Source organism: Lepidochelys olivacea, assembly GCF_965140295.1.
Source record: "Lepidochelys olivacea isolate rLepOli2 genome assembly, chromosome: 2".
NCBI classification, from domain to species: Eukaryota; Metazoa; Chordata; order Testudines; family Cheloniidae; genus Lepidochelys; species Lepidochelys olivacea.
Window position 1 is genome coordinate 264,941,958 of NC_140412.1, and position 14,966 is coordinate 264,956,923.

The 14,966-nt window shown below is 47.2% G+C and overlaps 1 protein-coding gene across 1 annotated transcript in view; it reads left to right on the forward strand.

The window, feature by feature from the left end:
- The window catches only part of TMIE (transmembrane inner ear), a gene marked incomplete at its 5' end in the record, with an annotated part of 52,603 nt that extends 40,384 nt beyond the window's left edge, over window positions 1-12,219 (forward strand). Inside the window, 2 exons of the mRNA XM_084618335.1 lie at window positions 11,217-11,366; window positions 12,108-12,219. Coding sequence (XP_084474461.1) covers window positions 11,217-11,366; window positions 12,108-12,214 — 257 coding nt within the window. The 3' untranslated portion in view covers window positions 12,215-12,219. The remainder of the gene's footprint in view (window positions 1-11,216; window positions 11,367-12,107) is intronic.
- Between the last annotated feature and the right edge of the window lie 2,747 nt (window positions 12,220-14,966).

A 14,966-nucleotide genomic window follows, 5' to 3' on the forward strand; every position in this document is an offset into this window, starting at 1 on the left:
GGAGTCGATAGCTGATGGGTTTTCTTAAAGTTCCAGCTCCTGGAGTCATGTGAATACATGAGAGTCTCAGGTCTCATTTAAAAAGAATCACAGTGGTCCCTTCTGGACTTGAAATATACAAAAGTAATTGATGTCATAAATGCACATGAAGATTTCACAGAGGCACTTTTAGCCTCTGTTATTTTAGAACATTAGCTGCTAATCAGCTCAGCTCTCTGAAACGCCTTGTTTCCCTTAGTGTTTGCAGATCCCCAGGAATTGCCTATAACAGAAATTAGGGGTAAGCCAACAGGTTCAAAAACAATTCTATACCCTCTGCCCCAATGCCAGGAGCTCAGATAGTTTGGCGATGACAGTGTTGCTAATCCCCAGTGTTAAAAAAAGAACCATGAGACTGGCCCTCAGAAAATCATGAGATTTAAAATAAGTTAAATGAATGTTGGGTTCTTTTTGTCTGCCTTCTGCTTATTGAGATTTCAGGCAGTCATGTTTTCAAGCTTTTTCTCTGCAGCTATGAGGCCCATAAACTTCTTTTTAAATGAGACCTGAGAGTCTCGTGTAATCACGTGACTCCAGGCCCTGGAACTTTAAGGAAAAGCATCAGCTATTGTGAGACTCACAATACAATTGTAGGCCCTGGCAATGCTGGGGGAGGTGAGAACCTGAATAGAACTGAATCTCTAGCTGAATTTGAAGTAGACTTTATGAAAAATATTCTGAAGTGGTAGAACCCTGGGATGTTTCTTGCCCCATCTCTGGTGCGAAAGCCTGGCTCCACAAACGTCAAGGGGAGTTTTGCCATTGACTTCTTAGGGCCAGGATTTTAACCCCAGCCCCTGGCAATGGAACCCACCAGAGAGGTTGTTCCTGCCATCCTGCACTTCCCATTCTCAGGACGCTTCTGGGATTGGAAGCAGGAATATCCTTGACAAAGCCTGTACTTCAAAGATTCCTGACCCAGTTCTACAGATAAAAGAGGTTCAGATCATAGGGACAATATTTGCTGGCTTCTACCCATTGCTGTCTTGTCTGTCTAGACTGTCATCTCTTCAGGATAGGACTGTCTCTTACTGTGGCTTTGCAGCACCTAGCACAAGACAGCCCTGATCTCACTTATGATGCTACTGCAATATGCATAATAACGAACAACTTAGCTTCAGGGTACCAAAAACCCCCTGAGCCCCAAAATGTTTTGAGGTTCTCCCATGACTCGCAAACATGCTCTCAAATGTTCATTTCATACGCCTAGCATCTTGTGATCTTTCTTGCTTGGCTAAAAAAGCATGAACAGTGGAGAGAACTTAGAATCCCCATCGTTGCATCTGGGCTGTATTGTACGAGGACGGAAGAACTCAGACCAGGATGGCAATGGTGTGGGCCAAATTCATCACTGGTTGTAACTCCACTGGCTTCGCCAGAGTTGCAAGAGGGGTGGATTCGGTACCATTCTTGGGACAGTGAGTGGTGAGCGTTGAAGAGTTCTCTCTCCAGCAGGGGGAGCTAGAAACCAGTTCTCAACCAGCAGGCTGGACCGGGACACAAATGGTCAGCGGGTGGATGGTGCTTCCCTGCGGAGAGCTACAGAATCACGGTGGGGATCCAGGCAGGGCCGGTTTGCTCCTTCCCCCTGCTACTTCCTCCATCCCTCACCTATCGCAGAGCAGCAACTCGGTCATGCCCCTGCCTACCCAACAGCACTTTCTAACCCACCGAGCTCCACGCTGTGCAGCCATGGGGCAAAAGAGAAGGCAGGGAGAAACCCCACCCACTTCTCTAGCTCCCCAGTCCACAGCACCACAAGCCAGCACCACTAACCCCTGTACTTCAACAGCTCTCCACCCCAAGAGCTCTAACCTCGCCTGTCCTATAAGTCACCCAGCAGAATCTGCACCCCCCCACACTTTTTTTTTACCCAAAACAAGGCTGAAAACAAATTATCCTGTGATGAACCAAGTCCCACCATCCTTTGTGCTCACAGTGGATTGTGGGATTTGGGTCATGAAATGGGTGGGTTGCTGACCCCAAGAGACTGAGAGGAGCGGAGCTAAGAAGAGCTTCATGCCCATGGTAAGAAATCACACTGGATTCATGGGGAAGCCACTGTGGGGCAGAGAGTGGGATGTGTGTGCAATTCTTAGTCAATCAGGGGCACCCATCGAATCCTGCATTTGCCTCCCCATGATCAGGTTGAAGTTTGCCAGCTGCATTCCAGAAGAATCATAGAATCATAGAATATCAGGGTTGGAAGGGACCCCAGTAGGTCATCTAGCCCAACCCCCTGCTCAAAGCAGGACCAATTCCCAGTTAAATCATCCTTTGTCAAGCCTGACCTTAAAAACCTCTAAGGAAGGAGATTCTACCACCTCCCTAGGTAACGCATTCCAGTGTTTCACCACCCTCCTAGTGAAAAAGTTTTTCCTAATATCCAATCTAAACCTCCCCCACTGCAACTTGAGACCATTACTCCTCGTTCTGTCATCTGTTACCATTGAGAACAGTCTAGAGCCATCCTCTTTGGAACCCCCTTTCAGGTAGTTGAAAGCAGCTATCAAATCCCCCCTCATTCTTCTCTTCTGCAGGCTAAACAATCCCAGCTCCCTCAGCCTCTCCTCATAACTCATGTGTTCCAGTCCCCTAATCATTTTTGTTGCCCTTCGCTGGACTCTCTCCAATTTATCCACATCCTTCTTGAAGTGTGGGGCCCAAAACTGGACACAGTACTCCAGATGAAGCCTCACCAATGTCGAATAGAGGGGAACGATCACGTCCCTCGATCTGCTCGCTATGCCCCTACTTATACATCCCAAAATGCCATTGGCCTTCTTGGCAACAAGGGCACACTGCTGACTCATATCCAGCTTCTCGTCCACTGTCACCCCTAGGTCCTTTTCCGCAGAACTGCTGCCTAGCCATTCGGTCCCTAGTCTGTAGCTGTGCATTGGGTTCTTCTGTCCCAAGTGCAGGACCCTGCACTTATCCTTATTGAACCTCATCAGATTTCTTTTGGCCCAATCCTCTAATTTGTCTAGGTCCTTCTGTATCCTATCCCTCCCCTCCAGCGTATCTACCACTCCTCCCAGTTTAGAGGGTGAGTTTGAGGAGAGGGGAGTTTGAGGAGGGACTTGAAGGAGGACAAGGAGGTGGCTTTGGAGATTTTGATAGGGAGTTTTCCCCACATGCTGGGGCCAGAGGGAGAGTATTTTGGGCCTGAATTTCATAGATTATAAAGGCAGAAGGCATGGGCGGTGGGTGTAATAGGCCTGGGGAGGCTAAGCCTCTCCAAACCCAGGCCGTGGCCCTGCCCTCGCTTCCCCTCTCCCCCAAAACCAGCAGGGGCTCAGCTTGGGGCTTGGCAGGCTAGAGGCCCTGGGCGTCTGGGGCCGGCTTGTGGCCCAGGGCTCAGAGCAGTGGGGTGGGCAGGCCGCTGCTCGGGATGGATGAGGCTGGTGGCCTGGGACTTGAGGAGGCCAGCGTGGCTGAGGGGGGCCAACCAGCAACCTGGGGCTTGGGGTGACTGAGGCGGGTAGGCTGGGGCTCCTCTGGCTGTGCGGCTGGGGAGACCTCAGGGCTCTGGAGAGAGAGGGGGGCGGAAGGGGAGGGCCTCAGGCCGAAGAGTCGGGGCTGGGGGGGCAGGCCTCCCCAACGGGGCGGGGGGGGGTGTTCATGCCCCGCCCTTGGCAGAAGGGTCACTATAATCATCTCATCTGACCTCCTGTGTAACATCTCCTGAATTAAATTCCTGTTGGAACTAGAGCATAGCTTTCAGGGGAAAACAGAGTCCAATCTTAATTTAAAAATTAGTTTCCATGGAGCATCCACCATTTCAGCTGATCATTTTTTGTGGAGTCCTAAATCAGGCCCTCCCACGATTTGTCGCACTGCACTATGAGTAATCTTTCCCCTTTGAAGTCTTTGTCTCTTTAGAAATAACTAAACAAGTTAAGATTCAGGAAGGAGCAAATGCGTTCGCGAATCCCATCAATTCCCTTGCCCAAATCTTCTCGGATTTCGATAAGGAAAGCAAAGCGTGTCAGTCATTTTAGCTCCTTTGTTGTAATACACGCTTTTGGGGGACCTGTGTTTAAATCCATATTTAATAAAGGAACACAAAGTAGCTTGTTGTAAAAATTACACTTCCCTTTCCCAGCCTCCCAGCAGTGAAAAGTGATTTAGCTCTTTGATGGTTTGAGAGCTGAACATAGAAAGAAAACATCAAAAGCGGGATCAGAGCTGATTGTTAATTTAAAAGGGAGATGTTTTTTCAGAGGAGGTGGCTGCCTTCAACTGTGTGTGTCCGGGAACTGGAAAAGATGGTTTTCAGAAGCCGAATAGCAAAGAAGCCAGCAGGATGTTAATGCAAAGATAAGGAAGAGATTTAAATTGCGCACGGAGGGGAGAATATTTATTATTTGCAGCAATGGTTCTCAACCAGGGGTCCGGGCCAAAAGCAGGTTTCAGGGAGGGGGGTGCGCCAAGCAGGACCAGCATTAGACTCCCTAGGGGCACAGGGCAGAAAGCCAAAATCCCACCACATGGGGCTGAAGTTCGGGGCTATGAGCCCTACCATCCGGGGCTGAAGCTGAAGGCTGAGCAATGTAGCTATGTGGGGGCCCTGTGGCATGGGGCCCCAGGCAATTGCCTGGGTTGCTACCCCCTAACGCTGGCTCTGGCTTTTATATGCAGAAAACAAATTATTGTGGCACAGATGGGCTGTGGCATTTTTATAGCATGTGGGTGGGTTGGGTGGGGGGGCTCAGAAAGTAAAAGGTCAAGAACCCCTGATTTGCAAGGTGTCACCAGTTAGTCGCTGGCAGGCCGGGATCTTCCCACGGCACAGGAGACAGGGAAAAGGAGGATAGACCAGTTCTTAAGACCATGTGGGTATTTATTTCACTAGCACTTGCATTCACTCCCACAGCCCCATAAGTGTTCAGTGTGCTCGAAGTCTGTTCCCTTCAGAGGAGCCCCTTGTCTCTATGTAGGCAAGCCATGGCCTGGGTGGGCCCAAAGTCCAGATCCAGTCCCTTCTTTCCAGACTCTGCCATGCTTCACGGTGCCACCACAGTCTGACCTGGTGCTGCCTTGAGCAGCCCCCTCACCAGGGCCATTTCTCTCTCCTCTCCTTCACACTGCTTTACTGGCATACCTTTCCCTGGTGCCATCTGCCCTCCAAGTCAGAGGAGCCTGTATTTTATAGGGCCACAGACTCCTCCCCCTCCCAGCATGCTTTGCTGAAAGCATATTAATAGCCAGGGCTCCCTTCCCCAGCTCTATCAGAGGATGAAACCAGCTGGATTGTGCCAGAGCCAGGTAGGCACAAGGCTACTTCCTGCTAAGTCTGGCTTCTCAAAGGCTATTTTTTCCTTCTTCCATTGTGACAGCTACTTTGTCACTCCAGGGCTCTGTGCCGTTCCCTTCCTTTTCCTGATGCTAGAGCAGATCAGTTTCATGAAGCTATAGAGGTCTATATGATGCCCTATTACAGAGTTAAATTTTGGGGTGAGGGAGGTGAGACAGACATGTTATTTCAGCCTCCACCCACTGCATAAGCACCACCTACTTGAGACAGAGGCCTCTCAGTTGCCTGCAAATGTTAAAACTATGATCACATGAGCTGTGCTGGGCTTCAATCCCCTTTGGTGGAATTTTTCTACATCCATGTTGTTCCCTCCAGATGTGGCTTCTCCTTGGTGGGGTTCCGCTGATCCTCTGGGCTCAACTCCTCTCCCCTCATTGTTGATGTTCTGCCAGGCTTTTTGGAATTAGCTTCTTCATGGCTGGTTTAAAAGAAACTAAATGGTAGCTTTCTTCTAAGTAGCCTCTGCTCAGGATATCAAAATGAGCTGTCACTCACATTACTAGGTGCAACTCTCCAGAATCTGAACCTCTCCTTTCTCACCTGCTTTGATCTCCACAGAAAGAGTGAGCAATGCTGATGTTTAAATTCTCATAATTGAACATCCATGTCCAAAAAACCATGGAGATGAATGGGGGAGCTGACACCTGTCAGAGCTCTTGTCTCAGGCTCTCTGCAAACTCAGGCAGGCATTACCACAAGAGTTCATATTTTGAAGGTTTCCTGCCCAATCATAAGGGTCAGAGACTTACTTTAAAAAAAAATGAAAGCTGAAATTCTGAAGAATAAGATGGGAGATTGAAAGAGGTAACGGTACATCCTACTGCTCTGTAAGTCAGTGAGGAATCACCAACCTTGCTTTATTAACCCAAAAGGATCCAACTAAATGCACAGTGTCTCAAACTACTCTCAACCACCCAGTCAGGATCTTACCCAGCCGTCATCTTCCCCCATAATAAGCTGAAGCTATTAATAATATAGTTCAAAAGGTGGTCACATGACCTCTGGGGGGGGGGGAGTTGTAGGTCCTCCCCAAGCAACGACAGAATGCCAGCTCTTAAAGGGCCCAAGAGCTATAACAGGTGCACTGAGGTTCATACCTGTGCCCTAAAGCCCTGTTACGTGGCCCAGCACTAGTCCTGCCCAATTGTGGGAACAGAAACAACAAAAGGTTAAAAAGCTGACATAAAGAAAGAATATAAAACCTTACATTGTAAGATACTATCAGGCCTATGGGGAAACGATACAATCTCCTACACAGACAGAGGACTATATACTGCATTAACTAATAGCTTACATTTCCAGGTGATCTTCACAGTGAAAAAGGTTGGAAACTTTCCATTCCAAGTGGACATTAACATTGGCATTTAGAGAGTCCCAGAATGCTTTGCATTGATTTCTTGTGTGATGGTGGAACAGCAAGATATGCAGGAAATGCAATTACATCATACTGGTTGGAAGGGAGCAAGCCATAAAATAAATGCTAGTTAGAGCAGAAATTGTCCTGAAATGCACCCAAACCCTTCCTAATAAGCAGCCCAGGCTCTCACTCTTATTAAGATAGAAAACTGATCACACAAAGTCCAAAGTGAAAGGAGGCGGAGTATACCATGTGTAATTACTTCCTCTGAGCAATGAAGAAATACAGAAATCATCTCAGCAAGTTCGCAGTAAACACTAAACTGGGAGGAGAGGCAGATACGCTGGACGGTAGGGATAGGATACAGAGGGACCTGGACAAATTGGAGGATTGGGCCAAAAGAAATCTGATGAGGTTCAACAAGGACAAGTGCAGAGTCCTGCACTTAGGATGGAAGAATCCCATGCACCGCTACAGACTAGGGACCGAATGGCTAGGCAGCAGTTCTACAGAAAAGGACCTAGGGGTTACAGTGGATGAGAAGCTGGATATGAGTCAACAGTGTGCCCTTGTTGCCAAGAAGGCTAATGCCAAAGTAGGAGCATTGCCAGCAGATCGAGGGACGTGATCGTTCCCCTCTATTCGACACTGGTGAGACCTCATCTGGAGTACTGTGTCCAGTTTTGGGCCCCACACTACAAGAAGGATGTGGAAAAATTGGAAAGAGTCCAGTGGAGGGCAACAAAAATGATTAGGGGGCTGGAGCACATGACTTATGAGGAGAGTGGGAACTGGAGATGTTTAGTCTTCAGAAGAGAAGAATGAGCAGGGGATTTGATAGCTGCTTATCAAAGGAGGTTCCAAAGAGGATGGATCTAGACTGTTCTCAGTGGTACCAGATGACAGAACAAGGAGTAATGGTCTCAAGTTGCAGTGGGGGAAGTCTGAGTTGGATATTAGGAAACACTATTTCACTAGGAGGGTGGGGAAACATGGAATGGGTTACCTAGGGAGGTGGTGGAATCTCCTTCCTTAGAAGTTTTTAAGGTCAGGCTTGACAAAGCCCTGGCTGGGATGATTTAGTTGGAGATTGGTCCTGTTTTGAGCAGGGGGTTGGACTAGATGACCTCCTGAGGTCCCTTCCAACCCTGATCTTCTATGATTCTATGATTCTTGCTGCAGTGCTCTGATGTACCTGGTCCCAGATTTTATTCACCTGCCTATTCCTCCTTTTACAGCTAATAATAATGGTAATATTTAACATCCACCCCAGCATGTGGCAACATCACAGGACTCAATCCTCAGTTGCGACTGGTGCTCAGCAGACCTTGGGTTGGGGGACTTTCTGTTACCTTCCCACACACATACCCACCCCTGGGGCTGGGCTGGAGTCAGTTCAGTTCAGCCCTCAGCACAATACACTCATGTCCCACTGCAATGGCTTCCAAGGGGCTATTTCTCCTGCTCTGATTAACAAAATGGGTCCCAAAATGTTTTGCAATGTCCTGTGTGAGCTGATATGCAGGATTTGAATTGTGGTACGGTGGTACAGCATTGTGCCTGGAGGGCTGTATGAAGTTTGCACGCACCTTCCTCTTACAGCCATCCGTAGCCAGGCTGCAGTGTGGTCTAGTTGCTAGTGAACTAGGGTGGGGTGCAGAAGACCTGGGTTCTATATCTGACTCTGTGACCTTAGGCAAGGCTCTGTGCCTCAGTTTACCCATCTGTAAAATGGGGGTAATGATACTGCCCTTCTTGATAAAGTGCTATGAATGAAAAGGCGAGATAATTACTAGGTATTCTTATAAACCATCACCTGGGACTAAGAGAAAAGAAAAGGAGTACTTATGGCACCTTAGAGACTACCCAATTTATTTGAGCATAAGCTTTTGTGAGCTACAGCTCACTTCATCAGATGCATACTGAATCCTTTATAGCAACAAATCATGAACTAAAGAACTAGGGTCCAGCTCCTCAAGGGTGTTGGTAACTCTCATTGATTTCCCTAGTTCCAGGGTCCCGGGCCAAACACCACTATGTTAATGAGAGGCTTTTCATTGATTACAAAGGGCTTTGGATCGGGCCCTAAGCCCTCTGCTTGGGAGCTGTAGCAGAGCCTGTGGGTAAGGCACCAAGTGAACTGCACATCCTACACTGAACGATGTGTTACAGTCACCCGTGTGCTTGGTAGGTGTGGTCAGTGACCTACCCACCAGTCAGCAACATCATCCTAGCAATAAATCCACAAGGACACATTCCCGTCTCTCATCTTAAGATGAGCAAAGCTCAGTTACCTGCAGTTTATGCTGGACAGCACAAAAGGGCAAAGGATAAAAGCATCTAGATAACTGCCCCCACTTAGAGCCAGCAAAATGCTTTACAGTCCCTAATGCTTACCTGCAATTAACCTTTGCTTCTGTTTTCTCCTTCCCTTGGGACTTTCCAGTGACCCTTGATGATAGTGAGATTCCATTATGATTTCTCTTCCGGTAATTGTTTAAAGGGATGGATAGTTTCTGCAACACACCCCAGAAGGGGGATCAGTTGCTCTGGTTTCACTGACAGCCCAACACAGATGGCGATGAAAGCCCTGGAAATGATCACATTCCCCTGCTCTGTTCGGTGAAATAAAGGAGTGTCCCTCTGGAACCCTTTACTTTTTGTCAAAGTGACACCTCCCTGCTCAGGGGAGTCCAGACTGATGGAGCACAAACTCTTCCCCGGGGGTGAAATTCACCTTTGCAAAAAGCCTGAGAACTACCCAAGTCTGGTTTTGAAGGTTTAAGGGGGACATATGTGATGCCAAGGTACTTTCCTGGCCCTCTGCACAGGGATAAATTTCACCCATAGTGAATGAGAAGCACTAGGCAGCTGATGGAGAGGGGAATGGAGTCTCACTCCTCGCTTTCCCCCATCTCCCCAGGTTAGCATGAAGGGCCTGATTGTGAACCCCCAGTAGCATAACTCCATTGATCCTGCTCCTCCAGTGCTGAGGAAGGTAGCATAGAATCAGAGGATCTCAGGGTTGGAAGGGACCTCAGGAGGTCATCTAGTCCAACCCCCTGCTCAAAGCAGGACCCACCCCCAATTTTTTTTTGCCCCAGATCCCTAAATGGCCCCCTCAAGGATTGAAATCAACCCTGGGTTTAGCAGGCCAGTGCTCAAATCACTGAGCTAAAGGTAAATCAGATGCTCCTATTGACTCTCATAACATAAGGGGGCATCCAATTAAAATGAAAGGCAGCAAATTTAAAATGGAGCAAAGGGAATCCTTTTATACGCAGCACATGGAAGTCATTGCCACAAGATGTCATTGAAGCCAAGAGCACAGCAGGAGTCAGAAAAGGACTGGATGTTTGGGCACTGCAAACGGCCAGAGTTACATTAGAAAGGTTTCAGGAAAAGAAACTCAGATGTTTCAAAGGGATACAAACCCTCATGCTTCTGGGTATAAACTAATTGGAGGGTAGGAGGGAACTGTCCCTGTGGGCATGGTATTTTATAATTGCCTACTTTGGTGCTTTTTGCACTTTCCTCTGAAGCAGCTGATGCTGGCCACTGTCAGAGACAAAGCACAGGGCTAGATAGACCATGGGTCTGATCAAATATGGAAATTCCCTTATTCTAGGCAATTATACACTAGAGAGAAATTTTGGAGTCCTAGAGACTAGAGAAAAATTCTTATCAGATGTAAAAACCCGGGCCCAAATTGTGAACTGGTGTCAATCAGCATAGCTCAAGGTGTGGTCCTCTTCAACCACCCGTCAGCTCGCCTGTCTTCTAGATGCCTTTTATGGTCGCTTTTGCCAACACAGGAGAGGACGATGGAATCTGGTCGGCGTAATGAGTGGTCAGCGATTACAGTCGTTAGTCACTCTCTCATCACCGACCCAACCAAGACCTGCCAAGACACCCGTGGCCATGCCTGAACCAGTTTCGAACAGGACAGAGCAATTGTGTGGCCAATCTCTTCAAAGAGGTTTTCTCTAACGCTCTATGATGCAGCTGCAGTCAACTTCAGACTATGTCGTGTCTCCTTGATGAGTGCCCACTGACTTAGTTTGACGGTGGGCTATGGGCTCTCCACCTGGCTGGGAACACTGCGCATATGCTGAGAGAGAGTAGTTAGAGCAGCAGGTTGGGGGTCAAGAGATTTGAGTTCACTTCTAGGCTCTGCTACAAACTCCCTGTGTGGTTTTTGGGCAAGTCACGTAGTCTGCCTTGTTCCTTGTGAAATGGGGATGCTACTAACCTAGCTCACGGGGAGCTTGTGAGGGTAAAATCAGTTGAGCGTTGTGGTGATCTCAGATTCTGTGGTGATGAAGGGGGGATAAAGAACCTAGACAGACGATTCTAGTGAAGTCAATGGGGCAGGATTCCCAACTGACATAGCTGCACTAAGATCTGCATTCTCCCACTAATGTCTGTTGGCTGTGATCTGGTGAACCCTTTACTTGTGCTAGCAAACTTAACTGAGACCAGCTCTCTCCTCTCTCCCAGTTATAACCCTGTGCTGTATCTTCAAGTGCCGGATTCCACGGACAAAGAAAGAGATTGAGGCCCGGTATGCACAACGGCAGGCAGCCAAGACCTATGCAGACAAACTGGAGACCGTACCACCGCTCAGCGAGCTGACGGAGATCCCTGGAGGTACACCCACACCCCCGTCTCTTCTCCCAGAGACAAAGCGCCAGATTGTCCGCGGGCACAAATCTGTGTTGCTCCAGAGAGTTCAATGGCAATCTGCACCCATGGAAAATCCGGCCCCATAATTTACGGTGCAAAGCTCCTCTGCTTTGCTTGCACTCTTTGTGTCGTTTAACTTTCGTGACAGAAAGCACTATCGCTAAGATGAAAAGGCCAGATCCGCAGCTGGTGTCAATCCGCAGAGCTCCATTGAAGGCAGTTAGCTCAGATCCGCAGCTGGTGTCAATGAGCACAGCTCTACTGAAATCAACAATTTAACGTAACTGAGGATCTGGCCCCATTCCTTTTCCATTCTAAAGGCCACATTCTGAGGTGAAGCCCAAGGGGTAGCAAATGAGTTTCACCTTTTTGTTTTGAAATGGCACTTCATCTAGAAATTTTGCTTTTATTTTTTTTCCCAAAAAGGGTGGGTAAAATACCGGAGAAAGACTCAAAAGAAAAAGAAAAACTGGGAAAAAAGTTCATTTGGGGTTGAGCAAAGCATTTTGTTTGACCCAAAATGAATTTTTAGGGGGGCGGGGTTCAGCCTCCGAACTGAAAAATCAATTATTCACTCAGCTCTATTAACGTTTCCGCTGCCCCTTAAATGGCCTGCCAGTCCAGACTGCCAAGTGCATCTCTGTCACTGTGATCTTGTCATGGTTTCTTCTCCTGTCACTCACTTCTCCTAATTCTATACTCTAGGCTCTACTGAAAGCCTTCCAACTCTCTCTGGTCATGTCCAGTCCAGACCTCTCAACTCTCTGCCTGTGGTGAAGGAAGAAGATGAAATGGCCCTACAAGGAAATTAGGGGGAATGTCTGTCTGTCTGTCTGTCTCTGTGGTGTCTCCTTTCCACGGCTTCGCAGAGGAGATGTGGACTTTGGAACTCACTGTTCTCCTTTCCTTCCCTCTGTTTCACCTTCACTCTATCTTCTTCCTAAGGGTTTTCTTTTTAACATTGCTCTGTAAGCCCAACCAGTAGTCACTAGGCTTTAGAGGAGCTTGGAGGTTCATTGCCCCAAGCCTAGATCTTCAAAGGTATTTAAACTGCCTAACTGCCATTGACTTCAATGGGAGATAGGTGCCTAAATATGCCTGAGGATCTAGGTCTCATATTATCACAATCCTGGATATGGAGGGGAGTGGAGAGGCAGATAAGGAAACGGAAGGAATTCAGGCCCCGTTCCAGCAAAACACTAAGACCATGTCCAAATTTAAGCACAGAAGATCTGACCCAAAGCCCACTGAAGCCAATGGAATGATTGTAGGCTAAAGTCCATGAGTCTCCCCATTTAAATCAATGAGTCAGATCCTCAGCTGGTATAGCCCTATCACATGCAGTACAGCTATGCCTGTAGACCTGGCTTCATGGGATTGCTCGCGTGCTCAAGTGCTGTGCTGGGCTGTGGCCTTAATGAGTCCGCCTGAATTCAACAGACACTGGGTCACGCCCCGTTCCTCGTTACCTCGTGGAAGTCAACGTGCTGAATCCAACCTCAAAGTAAGCCCAGTGAAATCAAGGGATACATTTGGCCCAATGGGGTTGGATGGGTATAAACGACAGCAGAACTGGGCTAGTCATGGAAGTAGGAAATCAGACTGAAAGGTGTCTCTGGTTGTGTTACTAACTACACCTGAGATCATTACAATGGGAAGATGGGAAATGTCCAGGGCTCGGTTATCTGGTACTTTGCAGCTGGTATCAGCATTTATAGCTATGCGATGAGAGTGTAAAATCCTACCATGCTGCCTTCGCAGTGTTTTACACCTAATCTGCCCATGTATACATGATTTCGTCATTCGTTCAGTATAATTTATTATTTGTTTGCATTGCCGTAGCACCCAAACATAGATCAGGACCCCATTGTGCTAGGTGGTGTACAAACATACAATGAAAACACAAGTCCCTGTTTGGTACAATCAGTGTCACAAGCTGCAGGGCAGGGAGGAATCAGGCCCTCCTGTTTGTTTTTCCACTTTTTAGGCTGTGTGTATTCTCTTCTTCTTCTTCGCATTTCACTCAAGTTACCAGAATAACTGGTCTGGTCAGTTGCACTTTCTGAACCCCACATCCTTGGCTGTGTAAACTGATGTAGCTCCATTGACTTCAAGATTGGGGCTTTTATCTACCAAATTGTAAGACGGGCAATTTGCTCCATTCACTGCCATAGAACAATGCTGATTTACACCAGCTGGGGACCTGGCCCTAAATGGGTGGAATTTGCCCTGTGCCGAGGTCCTGAATGAGGTTTATGCACCACTTAAGTTTTATAGAGTTAATCTGGTTTCAAACTGACTTAACAGAGCAAAATTTAGCCCCAAAATACGTAGGAACAAATCCTCAACGGGTATATATTAGCATAGACCCACTGAAGTCAAAAGACCAGTGTCAGATTGCACTAGATGAGTTTCTGCCATGTAGTTTGATGGCGCATTTATTCTTGTGAACAAGCAAGAGAGAAAAGTAATTATTTTAATGAATGAATGGTCATTAAGTGCTTTGAAGTTGGAAATCGCTACTTAAGTACTAAGTGCCAATCTCATTATGATCATTAAATACTATTAACAGTTATTGCTGGTTGTTATTTGAACTTCTCCATCCCACTGTTACTGCTATAATGGAATGTACCAACTGATGGCTGGTTCCCTGAGGACTTCTTGATTGTACAGCAGGGGTGATGTCTCTTCTGGACAAAAACAAGGGATGACTTCAGATTGTGCATACAGATCTTGCTCGCCTCATTGACATGTGTCATCTTGCTCACGTCATGTGAGCAATACAAGCAGGGTTTGGCCCTTGCTCTGACTGGCGACGGGACTGCATGTTTTAAGGGCCTGATCCAGTTTCCAGTGGCTTGGCTGGGAGCTGGATTGGTTCCTGTAATGGTCATAAACAAGGAGGCGATCCGTCTTTCCCAAACTTTCCTACAAGGTGTCCGCATTTCCCTCCGATTAAAAGAAAGAGGCTGCATTGTTTTCACTTTACTCTGCAGATCCCTTTGAATAATTACTTTGTAGATACATTATAACTGCTGTGTATTGATCACACTCTTCCATGGCCAAAGTATGTTATTTTTCTATAACACATTGTGTGCACTTGTGGTGACTACTTTGGGGTTAAATGAACATAATAAAGACAGGCCAGATACTTAGCTGGCACAAATTGGTGTAGCTCCAAAAGTCAGTGGAGGAGCTATGGACATTTAAACCTGCCGGGGATCTGATTCTACAGATTCATTATTTGTAAGCTGTTGGGCAGGAATGTAGCCTCACAAGAAATGTTCTGGGGACACATGCCTCCATCTAACATTTGGGATCGTCAGACGAGGGGTTGTGATAAAAAGGTCATTTCTGGCAGATCTTTGTTACCATTTTGCACAATTATGTGGTGTGGAAAAGTGTTGATTTCCTGCTCTCCCCCGCCCCCACACCGAAATGTGAAATTTGTCTTTGAATGTTATCTCATTATTTGAAATAGAAATTCAAAATGTCAAACTTTGTACTCAAAACACAGGAGAGAAAAACAAACCCATTTTCTTTTAAAGAAAATTGTTCATTTTT